This window comes from Plasmodium fragile, assembly GCF_000956335.1.
Source record: "Plasmodium fragile strain nilgiri unplaced genomic scaffold supercont1.83, whole genome shotgun sequence".
NCBI lineage: Eukaryota > Apicomplexa > Aconoidasida > Haemosporida > Plasmodiidae > Plasmodium > Plasmodium fragile.
Genome location: NW_012192663.1, coordinates 15161 through 34420, shown reverse-complemented (window position 1 = coordinate 34420; position 19260 = coordinate 15161). Strand labels below are relative to the sequence as shown.

Below are 19260 nucleotides of genomic sequence, written 5' to 3'. Positions count from 1 at the left end.
CGAGGACACGCGGCCGGATAAAGCACATTGTCGCCGAGTGTAAGAAGGATTCGACGACGGATTGTCCGAGTGTAAGAAAGGCGGGAGAGATTGTCTCTCCGAGCAAACGCGTCGACGAAGTAGCCGAGTAAGGAGGTTCGAGGGAAGGATTCGAGTGAGGGAGCAGAGTGAGCGCGGCGGGGAGCGAAGGAACACACATATTATTTGCGGGAGCCAAGAACGAGGGCAGGACGGCAACAACGACGGCAGAAGAAATTGATGTTGTTGTTATTACTGCGGTTTGTAGGTGCACGCAGAGACAGCCAGTGTGTGAAGGCGTTTAGTGGAGAAGGGGGCGAGGGGCGGGTGTAGAAAGACGTATTCATGACGCGTTGTGTGTGAACGGTAGTGTAGTAGTAGTTTTTCTATTTTTTCCTTGCCTGTTTTTTTTTTTTTCTCTCTTTAATTTTTTACTCATTGTTGTGTCCCTGCATATTATTCTCTCCTAAACAATATCAGCATAGTGTAAACAGTTTGTGTACTCTGCAATTCTGTATTGTGCATTTTCCTTATATAAATTATGTGTGTGATCGGCTTCCCCTCACTTATAGAGAAATAAGAATATTCATTAGGCCCAAGTGTGCATAGCATGAGGACGGAATATGTATAATGTGCATAGTATTCTCAGAGACGATTAGTATCCTGTATTATGCGACGTAATGCACCATGGCAGCACATCTGGTGGACGTAATGGCCGAATGGGCCATAAAGAGGGAACTAGGGACACAGCAACAGCTTGATGTAAGTATTAACTCAAAACAAGGGATTGCACCACACAGCGAAGAACGGTGGCGGAATATAGTGTTGGTACATATATGAGCGCTAACACATACGGAACGGCAGGTAGAGTCCTATAGAGTTGATATATTGTTATACATTAATCATTTTCTCTATGTATGTATTTCGTAGAGTGCATTATGGGCAGATATGGAAAATGTATTAAAGGATTTTGTGCCTTACATGGAACAGATAGAGGACACCTTAGACTTGTATGCCACAAGCTGTGGGGATGAAGGTTGGACACGTAGGGGGGACAGGCATAAGGGCATAAAGTATCGCGGGCACACAGTTGCGGACGTCATGAAATGCAGACTGATGGTTGGAGCATTATTTTTCATAGCTCCGTGGAGATCTACTCAGCCGCCGGATACGGACGAGTCGCAAAATGATAAGGAGATGAAGGCTATTATGAGGTGCACCGTGGCCAATGTTTTTGCGTATATATTGGCTGCAATACCGTGTGGATTTCAGTGGCTAGGACCAGACCAGGCCTGGTACATCATGAAAGAAATGGGAGGAACGGGTGGGGTGGAAACTTCAATTTCAGATGGAACATGTAGACTCGATGAGTACACTGATACAAAGGTGGGAACACGGGATTTGCAGAGCGCCATAGAAAAATGGTTACAGCAAAGTACACCAATACGTAATCGTATGCAGGCAATAAAGAACAACCCAAAGTGTAAAATGGATTGGGCAACGTACAAGAACAATTTAGAGGCACGAGGGCAACATGCAGACCTTTCCAGTATATTTCAGCAGGACGATATGAACACATTAGTGAAAACGCAGATGCAAGACATGTTTAAGACAATTACCACAACAGTAAGAAAAAAGGTGGACAAGGCACGAAATAAAACCGGCAGCTCCGGAGGCGTCGGGGACAGTGATGTTGAATCTGCGGACGAGGAAGAGGCAGGGAAGAAGAACGCACAAGAGGACATGAAGGAAAGGACAGGTAAGAATACGACTCGTACAAATACGCATACGGCCCATACGAGTACGAATGCGAACATACGGCCCGTCCGGGCCGTACTAATACGTATGCCTCCACCACAACGCAACGCACGCGCGGCGACAACAACGCACGGTGGAACAGCACAGCGCTGCCTCTTCTCGACCTCACTTCGTGTGCCCCACTTCGGTTGAGCGATGAGAACGGCGACCACGACGGCAGTGGTAGGGGTGGCGGCGGAGCGGAGGGCGATGAGTGTGCGGCGGCCACTATGTAGACGAGGTGTGTGTGTGCGCTCGCGGCCCCGACATGACGGCGGCAACAACATAAAAGTTGTACTGCTATCACCTCCGTCCACCGAGTGCGCAGTTGACCGAGTGCGCCGCGACCCACTGCATCGATCCATGCAATCGACCTACCCTGCCGCTACCTGACCGCACCATCCCGGCCCCTTCTTTCTGTACCACTTGTGTCCTTTTTTTTTTTATCATATTTCTACCATCTTTCTTTCCTGCTTTACTGCTGCAGCGGAGGAAGCCAAGAAGAAACAGACAGAAGGGTCAGATTCTAAGAAGGAAAAGGACAAGGCCAGTCCACAGGAACCACAGGGTGGAGGTACTCAGACAACACATCCGTCAACCACACCATCACCAACAGGTGCAGGTACAGGGGGTACACCGGGAACTCAGTCGCAACCAACAGGGCCTGTAGGAGTAGGAAGGGCAGACACGCCACCAGCAGACACCATACCAGGCGCAGGACCCGTACCGCAACCCGCACCTGCGGCACCACCACGGGGATCACCACCTGGTCCAACAGCAGACGGATCAGAGAAAGCAGGTAAGAAGTCTAAGTCAACATGCGGTGTAACCACAGGATCCCATGAGAAAGACGTAGGGGAAGGTACCTTAACTGTGTCTGTCTCGTTCGCGTCCCCTTCCGACCCCAAGGATTGCTCAGGTAGTAATAGTCCAGAGACTCCGGAGTGTAGTACCCCACTCGACAGCAAAGTGCACCTCGGGGTGCAGTCACACATCCTGTGCGTGCATGTCCCGTGCACTATTAGCGGAAGAACAAAAAAAAAAAAAACAAGCAACAACAATTTTCCGGAGAGAGAGGGAGAGACCACACGCAGAGAGAGAAACCACGCAGCGAGAGAAACCAAACGTCGAATGAGAGTAACCGGCAGAGCGATGGGTCGGGCGCGGGGGCGCGTAAGCCGCCGCAGCAGGTAGAGAGATGTAGAGACGTCGACGTCGACAGACACAGACACACACACTGTGTGTGTGTTGTGTTGTGTGTTGTGGGAGAGACAGAGTCTTTTCCCCGGGGTGGCACCAGCCAACCACAAGCGACGGATCATGTGGACAACCAACCATGTGCCACCACCGCTGCAAAAGTTCAGTTTCATCATACTTCTTCGTTCCCTTTCCCTGTCTCCCCATTCACCACATGTTCAGGCGATGACGTCGTCGACGGAGGCAAGGTTAGTACCGGGGACGACCCCCCTCCTCTCAATCCACCCAAACCAAAACCGAACCCGAACCCAAATCAATCGGGGAGCAGTGGTGGCGAACAGGGACCACCGGCGGTACCGGGTTCTGGTAATACTACTAGTCTAGACCCCAGTCCTCAGGGACCCAATGGGCAAATGCCGTCTCCCCTAGAACCAGTATCGGAACCCAAGAATAAGGACCCTACAGCACTGGACAAAACGAAAAAGGATGATACACTACACACACATGATCCCACTACCCATGCTTCCCCTGAAGTCCCCGTATGGACTTGGAATCACCTGATCCCCTATACCCCCGCGATCATTCCCGCGATGGTTGGTATTGGGCTCATTGCGTTCTTCCTATGGAAGGTAAGCATATATGGCAATCACGCAATCCCGCATGTGCAAGATGTTTATACCGCAGAAACTCCCTACGGGCTCCCATATATGATCGTTTGCACCCATATACTCCTACACGCGCGTTCATTCCTTTTATCCTACCGTCCTCACCCTCCTCTTTACCCCCCTTTTTTTGTTTAGTACTTTGCGTACCTCGGCCACAAACGACGACGAACGTATCGAACCGTGCGTGACATCCCGTCACCGCCACTCGACGACGAAATATTGCAGCATCTACAACGCGGCGAACTACCGCCACCCGATTACGGGTACACCATGATTAGGGATAGGCGGCGTCCATCTGCTGCGGAACGCCGCGGACAACGCCCACCGCGCGTGCATAAGCGCACGATCATCGAGCTACATTTAGAAGTGCTCAACGAATGTGAAGCAACCGAGTGGGAAAACGTCAAAGAGGACTATTTGCACATACTCGTTGAAGCGTTTGCGCGTGACTTGATGCGGGAACAGCACAGGAATAACAATATCTTGGGTGTGTCTACCACAAAGCAGCGTTTATCAGGGACCTGTGTTTCATCCAACGCAGACCGACCGCGTCATTACCACGCCCGTCATCCCACCTGCGACGCCCCCGTTCCAGCCACACACACACCCACATGTGCTGATCCTAAGCCCGAAATCACACAAAAACCTGGCCAAGGTGACCCAGTCCTGCACATACCAACATGTGACATCGTCACGCATACCACCACGAGTGAGGATGCTAGGCCCGAAATCACAGACAGCCCCACATGCGACACAGTCACGCACATACCCACATGTGCGGATCCTAAGCCCGAAATCACACAACCACCAGGCTCCGGTAACGCAGTCACAGACACACCCACACGTGATGATCCTAAGCCCGACATCACACAACACACAGTCACAAACGACACAGTCACAGACACACCCACATGTAAAGCAGTCACAGACATACCCATACGTGACACAGTCACGGACATACCCCCACATGAACCTCCAAAGCCTGCAATCATACATCCACACACCAACGCCCCAGTCACAGACACACCCACATGTGAGGATCCTAAGCCCGAAATCACAGACATACCCACATGTAAAGCAGTCACAGACAGACACACCTGTGCTGATCCTAAGCCCGAAATCACACAACACACACTCACAAGCGACACCGTCACGGACACACCCACATCCCACACTACCACGTGGCTGCGTTGGATTGACCGCAACAAGCATCTATTGCGGGAGTGTAAGGGGCAGCCGTGGTTTTTGCAGCTAACGTTGGAATGGAAACAATACCTGCTTGCACACATGGTGGCAAACGACGCATCTGGTGTGAACACGACAGCCGCATTCATGGACAGCAAGAAGCATGCATGGAAAGAATGGGTTGCAAAACAACATGCGCTTATGAATACATATAGTGAGGAGGCGTGGTTCCAACATTTATTGAATAATGTAGAGGAGGACAAAGTAATCATACAAGGAAAAGCTGAAGTACCAGAAATGGAAAAAATAGTGCACGCCCATGACGAGTCCCAGGTGCCAGAACAACAAACCCATGTAGACACGGACGTGGCCCGTGAACATATAGCGTTGGCGACGGTAAAAGACCCAGAACAACAGCACGACCACTATCCGGAATTGCGACATACGGAGCAATTAACCGCGCACACACTGTGGATGCTCGTCCTATCCTTAATTATTGAGGAATGTCAAATGGAGCAGAATATGCACGAAAAGGAGTTATATGTGGATCACCTATTGGAACAGCTCTGAAATTCGCATGACGCGGCATATGAATGGGAAATAACGCATGCTAACCGTACACCACTTTTGCTTCATTACGTGATAGACATAATATATTTCGTGTTTGTACTATTCCATACCTTCTTTTTTTTTTTCTGCTCTGTTCTGCTCTGTTCTGCTTCCTTGTGCTTACTTTTGCTTTTGTTCTTTTTCTGTGTAGTCAACTTTTAACATGACCATAGGCACCGGTGCGTACCCGTTACATGCATATAAAATGTACATTTAAATGAATAATATGAAGGGGTAGTATTCTCCTTTATGGGAAATTAATTATTAACAGATGCGCACGTGCATTCTACGGGTATCATGCAGCACAACCATAGCATGCGCATACGCATTCGAGTATACGGAGCGCTTGTCTGTCCGAGCACACGCGTCTACCAAAGCGGCCGCGTACAGCGCATTGTAGCCGCGTGTAACCACGATTCGACGCAGGATTGTCCGCGTGTAACAAGGAGGAGCGATTGTCTCTCCGAGCACACGCGTCGACCAACGCGGCCGAGTAAACCGCATTGTAGCCGAGTGTAAGCAGGACGCGAGATTGTCTCTCCGAGCAAACGCGTCGACCAACGAGGCCAAGTGTAAGAAGGATTCGGCGAAGTGGCCGCGTAAGCCTTGTGCCGAGGGCAAGAAAGGAGGGCGCGCTTGTCTCTCCGAGCACACGCGGCCGGGTAAACACGACTGTCCGAGTGACGCAGTTCGACGAAGGCTTGTCCGAGTGTAAGAACGGCGGGAGACATTGTCTCTCCGAGCCAACGCGTCGACCAAAGCGGCCGGGTACACGGGATTGTCGCCGAGTGTAACACGGACGAGAGATTGTCTCTCCGAGCAAACGTGGCCCGGGTAAACCCATTGTCCGAGTGTAAGACCGATTCGACGAAGTAGCCGAGTGAAGCGGTTCGATTACGGCGTTCGAGTAAACGATTCAACGACGTAGCCGCGGGAAGGACGGCAACGACGGCGGCAACGACGGCAGAAGAGACTGATGCTGTTGTTATTACTGCGGTTTTTAGGTGTACGCACACAGAGAGACAACGTGTGTGTGACAGGCGTTTAGTGGAGAGCGGTGTAGAAAGGGGGGAGGGGGGTATTATTCATGACGCGTTGTGTGTGTAGTGTTTGTTCTTTTTTTTCTTTTTTCTTTTTTTCTGTCTTCCAAAACCCACGCTTTATAGGGTGTGTGATTACATTCATATAGGGGACAGTTTGTTCATGGGACATGTTGCCGAAGGCACCCTATACTGGGAGACATGTTCCATTCCCTAAGCATCTGAATAATACATAACAGCATATTGTGCGCACATTATATTTAAGACGTTATTTGACAGCTAATGGTTTCATCCGTTGCACCATATTGATTCATGATAAGGACAATATGAACTATAAGAGGTTAGGGGCTTTATTAGTACATTATGTGCGGAAGAGGGGTCTAGTGCATCAAAAGGAACTGTATACGGTAATTTACTAAGACCACGAAGGTGGGGCGCAGTGTGATTATAAACGCCTCTATACATGATAGTATGCATACGCGCATGTATATATATTGTACGTAAGCGAGCGTGCACTAATTCTATATTAATAATACAGTGCGCCCATACCGTACGCGCAGTACGTACAAAACTATGGGCACATATGAATATGGAACAGAACGCTAGTGTGGCCAATTATGCACACACATATATATTCCTTATGCAAAATACAGGAATTCCTAGGGAAAGATGTAACAGCGCTACTCGACGAATTTGTGAGATATATGGACAATGAGCAACTAGACAGCTATGCAGCTAATTGTTTGAACGCGGGTTATAGCAGTCTGAGGCGAGAAGGCACATTTGTGGCACAGAAACTGGCAGATAGAATTATGTGCACACTCATGTCACGAGCATTATTTTTCATGAACAGGTGGCGCCCCGGGTCCGCTAGCGCGGAAGAGACAGACCCTATGAATGAACCGTTGAAGGAACATATAAGATGCGCAATAGTAAATATATTTATGTACATATTGCTGGAATCTCCATGCAGAAGTGAAATGGGAATAGATAATGCATGGTACACAATGAAACAGATGGAACAAGGGTCAGGGGGTCGTTTAATAAGCCAAGGTAAATGTGCACAGGGAAAGTTTGAAAACATAAAAATACAGGAATTCGACATGGAGACAACGATTAACACCTGGTTACAGAAGAACAAGAACTTGACTGAAACAATTGGAGGCAAGGGTATACAAAGCACATGTACGCCAAGCTTAGCAGCACTTGGGGGGGCAACACGGGTAACACACGGAGCTAATGCACCAATTGCGATGCAGCATGAGGAAAAACAAGCTATAGAGAAATTAGGCAAAGAAATGAAGACCATAGTTCAGGAGGTAAAGACAGCAGTAGTGAAATGCGCGCAGACACCTGGAACATGCATGGAGCCTATCCAAGAAGTCTCCAGTAGCGATCCGGAGGATGCCGCCAGTGAGGACACAGTATCGAACTCTGTCAAAAGCGATACACCAGCACCATCAACGGAACCGACAGGTAAGACCGATGGGCGACGGCACGAATACGGGTGCACAAGAATACGAAAATAAGGCCGCTACGAACAGTGCATATCACACAACTACGGCCAAATACGGCTCATACGACTGCGCATACGGATGCCGCAACCACAACACACACGCACACGGGGGGACAACAACACAACGCTGCCACGACAACGCACACGCGACGGAACAGCAGCACCCCCTCGTTAAGCTGACGTGTGCAGCCACGACGGAAGCGGTAGCGATAACGGTTGCGGAGCGGACGCACATGAGTGGCCACGGTAGCGGTTGCGGCGGCGACGCGTGATGGAGCGCCAGCCACGGCACCGGAGACGAGATGAGGGATGCAGCGGGTCGCCGGATGCAGCGCCCGAGATGACGGCAACAACAAATAAAAGTTGTACTGCTACCATCCCATGTAGCCCAGTCCACCGAGTTCATCTCACCGTGCGCTTGCTGTCGCCTGACCCAGTTCACGGAGTACGGAGTCCACCGATTGCACCTCGATCCATGCATCGTACCCTGCATCGAGGCGACCATACCCTACTCACCCACCACTCCTTTGTTCTTTGTTTTTTCATCCATTCCGCTTTGTTTTAACAAACATCGACCCTCTCTTTTCCCCCTTCATAGCTAAAACAAAGAGTCCAGAGAAGGGTCCAAATGGAACAGATGATAAACACAAGGACCAAGCACAACCTTCAAGCACCCCATCACCAACAGCTTCAGGTGCAGGGAGTCCAGGGGCACCTCCGTCGCCACCAGCAGGGAACACAGACGTAGGCAGGGCACATAAAACAGGGGAAGAGGACGGGGCACCTGCAGGATCAGCACGGGGAGGACAACCATCATCAACATCACAAGATCCGGCGACCTCGGGAACAGGACCCGTAGGGACGCACACTGACAATACAGGTAAGTGTACTAGTAGAACCGAAGTTCATGTGGCGAAGAATGCAGGCAAGGGCATCCAAGGTGCCTCATCCACCACCACCCTTTCTTTTGTGTCGAGCCCAGAGGCTACTAATGACTGTGCGAACAAGTCCAAGGACTCGGGACCAGGTAGTCTCCTGAGTGAATAACCAGAACAAAAACAGAGAGAACCAAACACAAACAACACGACACAACTTTTCCGGAGACAGAGACGGCGAGAGGAAGAGAGAAACCACACGTCGAATGAGAATGAAAGGGGGGGGAGAGCGATGGGTCGGCCGCGGGTTGTACACGTCCACGTGGACAGACCGACAGACACACACAATGTGTGTTGTGTGTGTTGTGTGGGAGACAGAGAGAGTCTTTTCCCGCAGTGGCACCGTCCCCCCGTGGCACCCTACCGCCGTCCTTCTCCTGCCCCCGTGCTCCCATCCCCGTCCGTCTGCTGCCTCCACGCCTGGCCGTGCCCCCCGTCCCTGTATCGTCACCCGACCGGCGGTCAACCGTGAACGATGAGCGACCAACGATAACCATGCATCCACTTCAAACCTTCAGTTTCATCACATCCTTCTTCCTTCCCTTTCCCTGTCTCCCCATTCACCAAATGTTCAGGCGATACCGTGGTCGTGGAAGGCAACGATGACCCCCCTCCTCTCAATCCACCCAAACCAGCACCCACGAACCCAGATCAATCGGGTACTAGCGGTAGCGGCGGCGGCGGCGAACCGGCCCCAGGAGGTGGTGCTGGAGGTGGTGTTTCTAGTGGGGAAGGAAAAGATGCAGGGACTGATGGCGGACGTGGTACTAGTGCTGGAGGACACGGCGGTAGTGGTAGTGATGCTGGATGGGACGCTCCTACCCCTGCAACCCCTTACGTTCCGCCCGGCCTCACATGGGAAGATGTCAAGCGGTACACCCCCGCGATTATTCCAGCGGTGGTTGGTATTGGGGTGATTGCGTTTTTCCTATGGAAGGTAAGTATACACGACAATCAAGTCATGCTGCATGTGCAGGATGTTTATACCTCAGAAACTCCCTACGGGCTCCAATATATGATCGTTTGAACCCATATGCCCCTACACCCGTATTCATTCCTTTTATCCTACCGTCCTCACCCTGCTCTTTACCCCCTTTTTCTGCTTAGTACTTTGCCTTCCTCGGACAAAAACGCCGACGAACATATCGCACCGTTCGTAACGTGCCGTCACCGCCACTCGACGAAGAAATATTGGAGCATCTACAACGCGGCGCGCCACCACCCGATTACGGGTACACCATGCTTACGGATAGGCAACCTGCGTCAACATCCGACCGACGACGACGTCATCCACGCGTGCATAGGCGAACGATTATCGAGCTACATCTAGAAGTGCTCAACGAATGTGAAGCGGCCGCATGGGAAACGGTGAAAGACGACTATTGGAAGATTGTCGTGCAGGAGTGTGCGCGAGACTTGCAGCAGGACGCAAAGGGGCACAGTAGTTTCCCGGATACTCCTAGCACAAACCAGGATTTATCACGGAACAATGTTTCCTCCATCCTCAATCCATCCACCGATTCCGACGGAACAGATCCATGTCCACGTAACGACGAGGACCCCGATCCATGGAGTTGCATGGAAACCATACAGTTAGCAACGGACCGTTCTCCGCCTAATGACTGCGATTCATGGAGTTGTATGGAAACTATACAATTACAAACGGACCCTTGTTCACCGCATGACCCCGATCCATGGAGTTGTATGGAAACGACAGAGTTACACACGGCCCCTTGTGCACCGCATGCACACGACCCCGATGCATGGAGTTGTATGGAAACTATACAGTTACCAACGGACCCTGGTGCTTCTAACGAACATGACCCCGATCCATGGAAGTGCATGGAAACTATACAGTTACCAACGGGCCCTTGCCCACCTAATGACTGGGATTCATGCAGTTGTATGGAAACCATACAGTTACCAACGGACCCATGTCCACCCAATGAACACGACCCCGCTCCATGGAGTTGTATGGAAACTATACAGTTAGAAACGGACCCTTGTGCACCGAATGACTGCGATCCATGGAGTTGTATGGAAAACATACAGTTACCCACGGACGCTTCTGCACCGAACGAACACGACCCATGGAGTTGTATGGAAACTATACAGTTAGATGCACAACAGAATGCTCATTTCAACCCCGGAGACGCGACGTCGCATTGCACCCACAGGATTAACTGGATTGAGCGACACAAACATATTTTAAGGGCGTGCACGGGGCAACCGTGGTTTAATGCCCTCAAATTGCAATGGACACAATACCTGAGTGAACAAATGGTGGCAAACGAGGACAACGGGCACCGTGAATTAGGTGAGTACGGTAATATCCCATACATGCAAAGCAAGAAATTGGTCCTGTGGAAACAGTGGGTCGCACAGCAACATGCGCTTATGCATATATATGGTGAGGAGGAGTGGTTTCAACGTTTGTTGAATAGTGTAGAGGAGGAGACAGTACCGGAAAAACGCGAAGTACCTGGAGTAGAAAAACACTTAGAAGTGGAAAAAGCAATGGGCACAGAACACTTGCTACACGTGCGCGATGTACCGCGCTCGCAACTGCATAAGCAACCTTACATGACAAAACCGTTAACCGCTAAAACATGGATACTGATCCTGGCATTAGTCATAGAACACTGCGAGGTCGAATGTCGTTTGCAGGAGAAGGAGTTATATGTGGATGAACTATTGCACAAGCTCTGAAATTAGGATGACGGGGCATATGCATGGAAAATAACGCATGCTAACCGTACATGACTTTTACTTCATTATGTGATATACATAGTATACGTCTAGTTTACATTATTCCATACCTTCTTTTTTTGTTCTGCTCTCTTCTGCTCTGTTCTGCTTACTTCTGTTTACTTTTGCTTTGTTTTGTTCTTTTTCTGTGTAGTCAACTTCTTTTAACATGACCATAGGAACAGGTGCGTACGGGTTACATGCATATAAAATGTAGATTTAAATGAATAATATGAAGGGGTAGCATTCTCCTTTATGTGAAGTTAATTATTAAAAGATGCGCACGTGCATTCTACGGGCATAGTGCAGAACACATATAGCATGCGCATAAGCATTCGAGTATAAGGCGACATTGTCTGTCCGCGCACACGCGGCCGCGTACACCGCATTGTCGTCGCGTGTACGAAGGTACACATTGTCTCTCCGAGCACGCGCGTCGAGCAAACGCGTCGAGCAAACGTGGCCGGGTAAAGCACATTGCCGCCGAGTGTAAGAACGAGGACAAATTGTCCGACCACACGCGTCGACCAAAGCGGCCGCGTGTAACACGCAGGAGAGATTGTCTCTCGGAGCAAACGTGGCCGGGTAAACGGGATTGTCCCAGTAACGCGACCGAGTGTAAGAAGGATTCGAGGAAGTAGCCTAGTGTAAGAAGGAGGAGGATTGTCTCTGCGAGCACCCGCGTCGAGCACACGTGGCCGGGTAAAGCACATTGTTCGAGGAAATAGACGAGCGTAAGAAAGGAGGGAGACATTGTCTCGCCGAGCAAACGCGTCGACCAACGCGGCCGATTGTAACAAGGATTCGAGGCAGCGGCCGAGTGTAACAAGGAGGAGAATTGTCTCTCCGAGCAAACGCGTCTACCACCGCGGCAGGGTAAACGGGATTGTCCGCGTGTAAGAAGGAGGAGAGATTGTCTCTCCGAGCAAACGTGGCCTGATACACGCATTGCCACCGAGTGAACGTATTTGACGACGTAACCGAGTGTAAGAAGGACGAGATTGTCTCTACGAGCACACGCGTCGACCACAGGGGCCGCGCGAAAGAAGGAGGAGAGATTGTCTCTCCGCGCAAACGCGTCGACCAACGCGGCCGGGTAAACCGCATTGTCGCCGAGTGTAAGAAGGAGCAGATTGTCTTCGAGGAACGGATCGGTCCGCGTGCAAGGCGGATTCGACGAAGTAGCCGAGTGTAAGCAGGAGGCGCGATTGTCTCTCCGAACAACGCGGCCACGTGCAACACCGATTCGACGTAGTGGCCGAGTGTAAGAAGCAGGAGACATTGTCTCTCCGAGCAAACGCGTCGAGCAACGCGGCCAAGTGTAAACCGGTTCGACGACGTAGCCGCGCGAGGGACGGCAGCAACGCCGGAAGAAGAAATTGATGTTGTTGTTATACTGCGGGGTTTTAGGTGTACGCACAGAGAGAGACAGTGTGTGTGACACGCGTTTAGTGGAGAAGGGGGCAGGCGGCTGTAGAAAGGCGTATTCATGATGCGTTGTGTGTGTACGTAGTAGTAATGGTACTTTTCCTATTTTTTCTTTTCTTTGTGCTCTTTTTTTATTTTTTTTATTTTTATTCTTTTTTCTTTTCTTTTTATTCTTCTTACATATGTCTTATTTTCCCTTGTTACCTATATATAGGTCCTACATGATTTATTAGTAGTGGAACAATGCGCTTGCGGAGCAGGGCCACATGAAGGTTTTTATTATGTATAGATTTCTACTGTTACTTGATAACCGCAGCCAGTCCTATTACGTAGTAAACGGGGCAAATAGGCGGCAGGTGTAGATGGGCCACATAATGCTTAATATATTTCATATAGAACATTAGGGCAGCAGTGCACATTGCAGCGTTGTTACTTACCGAGGGAGACACACTATGTCGGCTAGAAAGTTAGGGGAGTTACTGGCGGAGTATGTCGAGCGGCGCGGAGCTTACATGTCGAGCGAAACATATCAGGTAAGGCATTATGATTACCGCGTGGCCAGGGAGCATAAATGCGGTTATGTGTACACGTAGGACACTGAGTAGAGATATGCGTGAACCACATATGCACGGGCGTCATGAATCGGTGTGATGCTGCTACTAGGGAGCATATATGAACGGCATGAATAGTGTAGTAGTTATTCGCTAACGCCCCGCGGGGGACAAGTTCATGTAGACGGGTACTACATGTATATGCATCTGCTGTTAATTGTAGCAATTTTTAGAGCAAGACATTGTGTCGCTGCTGGAACAATTTATGACGGCCATGATGGAGATGGATTTAGACTCGTATGCCAAAGCCTGCGACAATGAGTATTGGCAACATCCCAGCGAACATGGGAAGCCAGAACAAGTACCAAGGCGGATGAACAACACAGGGGAAAGAGTTAAGTGCAGACTTATGACAGGGGCACTGTATTTTTTGAACGGGTGGGGAAGAAATTTACCTGGCCAGGAACGGACATTTTCGGGTGAGGAAGAACTCAGGCAGTACATCACGTGTGCAATAGTAAATATGTTCACATATATATTGGATGAATCGAAATGTGGCACGAACTGGGGTACATATTATGCGTGGTATGCAATGCAGAATCTTACGTGGGGATTACCCAACAATGCGGTGGAACAAGGAACTTGTCGGCACGGAGAGTTTGAGGATGTTAAGAGGGGAAAATGGTCAATGCGTCAAGTGATTCATGAATGGTTCAAGAAAGAGGCAGAGACATTACAGAAACTAGGTGGCAGCGAAATAACTGAAGAGTGTAAGAAGGATGCAAGGGCGGACAATCGTAAGAGTACAAAAGGGGCACGGAGCGATGCTAACACGACGCGTACGGTTATAGAAGAACATATAGAGAAGAAATTAAAAGAAGGACTGAAAGATATATTAGGGCAGGTTAAAGAGGGGGTCAAGGAGACAGTGAGAGAATTAAGGGGCGAGGGAGCATACAGCGCAAACCCGGAGGACGACAACGATGACGGGGAAGACGACGATGATGATGATGCGGATGCAGAACAGGAGGACGACGCGAATGGTAAGAACAGTAAAGCGACAGAGTGCTCCTAATACGGGCAATACGAATACGACCCGCTACGTACCGAATTGCTCAATATGGATGCCACCACAACAACGCAATGGCCACAAACACGCACACGAGGCGACGATGACAGTGGTAGCGGTTGCGGAGCGGCCGGAGATGAGTGGCCACGGCAGCGGTCGCGGAAGGCGAAAAATACAAGTGTACTACTAGCATCTACCCCCAGTTCACCGAGTTCGCAGTCCACCGCGTCCACTCGATCCATGCAGGCGACCTACCATGCCGCTACCTGATCGAACCGTCCCGGCCCCCTTCTTTCTGTCTACCACTTTGTGTCCCTTTTGTTGTATCATTTTGTCGTTTTTCTTCCTTTGTTCACTTGCAGCGAAGGACAAGGAAGACAAGGCGGCGTCAGGAAGTAATGCGGACAAAACAAAAAAGAAGGAGGAGAAGTCAGACGTACAGACACCACCACAAACAACAGGTGGCGCAGGGGGAGCGGGACTTGCACGCGCAGAGACTCCACAAGATATTGCACCACCAGTAGCAGCACCGTCCGCACCGCCGTCCACACCGGCGGCACCGTCATCCACACCAACATCAGCACAAACACCACACTCTGGGGCTCATCCACCAGCAGGGACTACTACCAATGCCCAGACCGACAAAACTACAGGTAAGGCCACAAAGTCAACATGTTCCCCTACTTCAGAAACTACGGAGAGCACGCATGACGGGAATCGCGTAATCGTACAAGTTAGTTTCGGCAGCTCCTCTCCCTCATCCGAGTGTTCAGGTATAGGTTGACAGACCCAGAGTACATCACTCTACAACAGTGAGTACAGCAGTGCCACAGCGCATGGAGGCAAAAAAATGAACAAAAAACAAAAACACCGAAACAACAATTTCCGGAGAGGCAGGGAGAGACAACACGCAGAGGGCGCGAGAGAAACCAAACGTCGAATGAGAATGCAAGCGGCAGAGCGACAGCGACGGGTCGGCCGCGGGTGAGTAGACGTCGACAGGTAGACGTCGACAGACAGACACGCACACATACTGTGTGTTGTCTGTGTTGTGTGTTGTGTGCGGGACACAGAGAGAGTGTCTTTTCCCCGGAGTGGCACCTTCCACCCCGAGTCTCTCCTTCCGTCCGTCTCCTGCCCCGGCCCGTCTCTGCGTCCGTGCGTGTCCTGCTCCGCCGTCCCCCGTGGCACCATGTGGGCAACCGTGACACGACGCGATCGACGGGCACCGTGGTCAACGATCCGAAACATAAATTCGGTTTCATCGTCTTCATTCGTCCTTATACTTCCATTCAGGAACTCCGGGAACAGACAGTAAAACGAACATTGGCACACAACCTAACGTTGAGGATAAGAAGAAGGATGCTGATGCGAATGAACACGGAAGCGGAAAAGGAACAAAAGGAGCCGATAGCCCACCTGAGCCGTCTAGGCAGGCGGATGAACAGGGAAAAGGGGACAACTTACCGACTGACGGATCATGCTCAGGTACTTCACACCCCTCCGGGGAAAACAGTATTGTGCCTCGGGTCATACAAAAAGAGGATACTTCCGATGGCTCCGAAATGTTCCACCCTGATTGGGATGGAACACAGTTTCCATGGGAAAAAAAGAACGAAACCGGATCACAGGCACCCGCTGCCGCGGCCTCCCCCGTGAGTGGCACTACTGGACAGCAACCTTCCGACTCTGTCGACCCAAATCAGCGACAATGTAACCCTTCTGAGAATTCTGCAGGGACCCGACCATGTGTCCTGGAAATATCACCAGGACATATACCCGGCATAGATACTGTATCTGGAGGATTTGCACCCCCGTACCCAGAACATAAAGCATCCTCCCCATCAAATACAAACGTAGGTACGGGGAGCGGGGGCCCAGATGGACCCGACCTAACCGCCGACGTCCTTACCGCCACTACTCCCGTGCTGTTTTTTCTCACTTCCGTCACCGTCGCCCTTCTTGGTTATTCCCTTTGGCAGGTAAGTATATATGGCAATCACGGAATCCCGCATGTGCAGGATGTTTATACTTCAGAACATCACAACCGGCTCCAATATATGATCTTTCTAACCACTATACTCCTACACCCGTGTTCATTCCTTTTATCCTACCGTGCCCACCCTCCTCTTTACCCCCTTTTTGTGCTTAGTACTTTGCGTACCTCGGACAACCACGACGACGAGCATATCGAACCGTTCGTGACGTGCCGTCACCGCCACTCGACGAAGAAATATTGGAGCATCTACAACGCGGCGAACTGCCACCACCCGATTACGGGTACACCATGGTTAGGGATACGCGGGCCGCATCTGCTGCCGACCGCCGCGGACAACGCTCACCACGCGTGCATACGGGCACCATTATCGAGCTACACTTAGAAGTGCTCAACGAATGTGAAGCGACCGAGTGGGAAAATGTCAAAGACGACTATTTGCAGATTGTAGTGCACGAGTTTGCACAGGAGTTTGCGCAGGACTTGCAGCAGGACGTGGACACGAATAACAATATCTTGGGTGTTTCTACCTCACACGCCGCTTTAGCAACCCACGATTCGACAACCCGCGCTCCACCCACTGACATCGACGGCATACATCCATGTCCACCACATGACCCCGATCCATGGAGTTGTATGGAAACCATACAGTTAGAAAGGGACCGTTCTGCACCTAATGCAGAGGACCGATGCAATCGTATGGAAAACATACAGTTAGAAACGGACACTTGTCCACCACATGACCCCGATCCATGGAGTGGTATGGAAAACATACTGTTAGCACGGTAGCGTGCTCCGCCTAACGCAGATGATCCCTGGAGTTGTATGGAAACTATACCGTTAGCACGGGACCGTTGTGCACCGAATGAAGAGGACCCCGATCCATGGAATTGTATGGAAACCATACAGTTAGAAACGGGCCCTTGTCCCCCACATGACCCCGATCCATGGAATTGTATGGAAACCATACAGTTAGCCACGGACACTTCTCCACCTAATGCAGAGGACCCCGATCCATGGAGTTGTATGGAAACCATACAGTTAGAACACGAAGGGACTCATTCGCCCTCTCCCTCCTCTTCCGACCCCAGGAATGCAAACCTGACCCCCGACCACACTAATTGGATTAACTGGATTGACCGCAACAAGCACCTATTGCGGCAGAGCACGACGCAGCCGCGGTTTTTGCAATTAAAAGCGCATTGGAAACAATACCAGCGTCAGCACATGGCGACAAACGAACACAACGGAGTATACGGGCACAGGAAAGCCGCAACCATGCACCGGAAGAAATTGGATGCATGGAAGGCATGGGTCGCACAGCAACATGCGCTTATGCATATATATGGTGATGAAGAGTGGTTTAAGCATTTGTTGCATACTGCACAGGAGGAGACAGTACCGGCAAAAGGCGAGGTACCACGAGTAGCACAACACTTAGAAGTGGAACAAGTCACGGCAGCAGAACATATACTAAGAGTGAGAGATGTACCACGGCCGCAACCACTACATCAGGACCCACATACAAAGAAACACTTCATTGCCAAATTGTGGATGCTCCTTCTCGTGTCCGTAATCGAACAATGTGAAATCGAGAGAAGTATGCAGGAGAAGGAGTTATATGTGCATGACCTATTGGAAAAGCTCTGCAATTAGGATGACGTCAGGGGTATTCAGGAATGTACATAGGGAGACCTGATAACCGTACCTGCCTGTTCTCCCTTATTAGACATACACAGTATAATTCTATTTTACATTATCCTATACCTTCTTTTTTTTTGTTCTGCTCTCTTCTGCTTGTGCTTACTTTTGCTTTTGTTTGTTTCTTGTTATGTAGTCAACTTCTTTTAACATGACCATGGGGACAGGGTGGTACCGGTTAAATGCATATAAAATGTAGATTTACATGCATAATATGAACGGGTAGTATTCTCCTTTGTGTGCCGTTAATTATTAACAGATGCGCACGTGCATGCTACGGGTATAGTGCAGAACACATATAGCCTGCGAATACGCATTCGACTATACGGAGAGATTGTCTCTCCGCGCAAACGTGGCCGGGTAAACGGGATTGTCGTCGAGTGTAAGTACGGAGGACAGATTGTCTCGCCGAGCACACGCGTCGACCAAAGCGGCCCAGTGCAAGACCGATTCGACGAAGTAGCCGAGTGTAACAAGGACGACAGATTGTCTCTACGAGCAAACGTGGACGCGTAAACCGATTGTCCGCGTGAAGCAGTTCGACGAAGTGGCCGGGTAAGGTTTGTTCGAGTAGAGCATCCAGAGAAAGGGGGATCACAGAGAGCGGGATCGCACACAGCGGGAGAGGACCAGGAACACACTTATTATGTGCGAAGGAAGAACGAGGAAAGGACGGCAGGACGCAGAAGGACGAATTGATGTTGTTGTTATTACTGCGGTTTAGTGTAGAACGGGGTGTTGCTGTTAAGGGGGGTATTTGTTTTTAAGGGGAGTATTGTGGTTAATGATTTTAATGCAGAAGGCG

General features: G+C 50.3%; 3 protein-coding genes across 3 annotated transcripts; all 3 read left to right on the top strand.

Annotated features, from left to right (window-relative positions):
- Positions 1–705: 705 nt before the first annotated feature.
- On the top strand, positions 706–5432 carry AK88_04932 (uncharacterized protein; the record flags this gene model as incomplete). Its single annotated transcript, XM_012482536.1, has 6 exons — positions 706–780; positions 949–1777; positions 2303–2796; positions 2910–2988; positions 3235–3641; positions 3813–5432. The coding sequence occupies 6 exons, from the start codon at positions 706–708 to the stop codon at positions 5430–5432; spliced, it is 3504 nt and encodes a 1167-aa protein (XP_012337959.1).
- A 1405-nt stretch (positions 5433–6837) lies between these two features.
- AK88_04931 (uncharacterized protein) lies at positions 6838–11671 on the top strand (the record flags this gene model as incomplete). Its single annotated transcript, XM_012482535.1, has 5 exons — positions 6838–6918; positions 7165–7987; positions 8626–9054; positions 9538–9899; positions 10070–11671. The coding sequence occupies 5 exons, from the start codon at positions 6838–6840 to the stop codon at positions 11669–11671; spliced, it is 3297 nt and encodes a 1098-aa protein (XP_012337958.1).
- Positions 11672–13590: 1919 nt separating this feature from the next.
- On the top strand, positions 13591–18410 carry AK88_04930 (uncharacterized protein; the record flags this gene model as incomplete). The annotated part of the gene is made up of 6 exons (XM_012482534.1): positions 13591–13671; positions 13913–14732; positions 15121–15411; positions 16055–16740; positions 16911–17514; positions 17563–18410. The coding sequence occupies 6 exons, from the start codon at positions 13591–13593 to the stop codon at positions 18408–18410; spliced, it is 3330 nt and encodes a 1109-aa protein (XP_012337957.1).
- Positions 18411–19260: the final 850 nt, after the last annotated feature.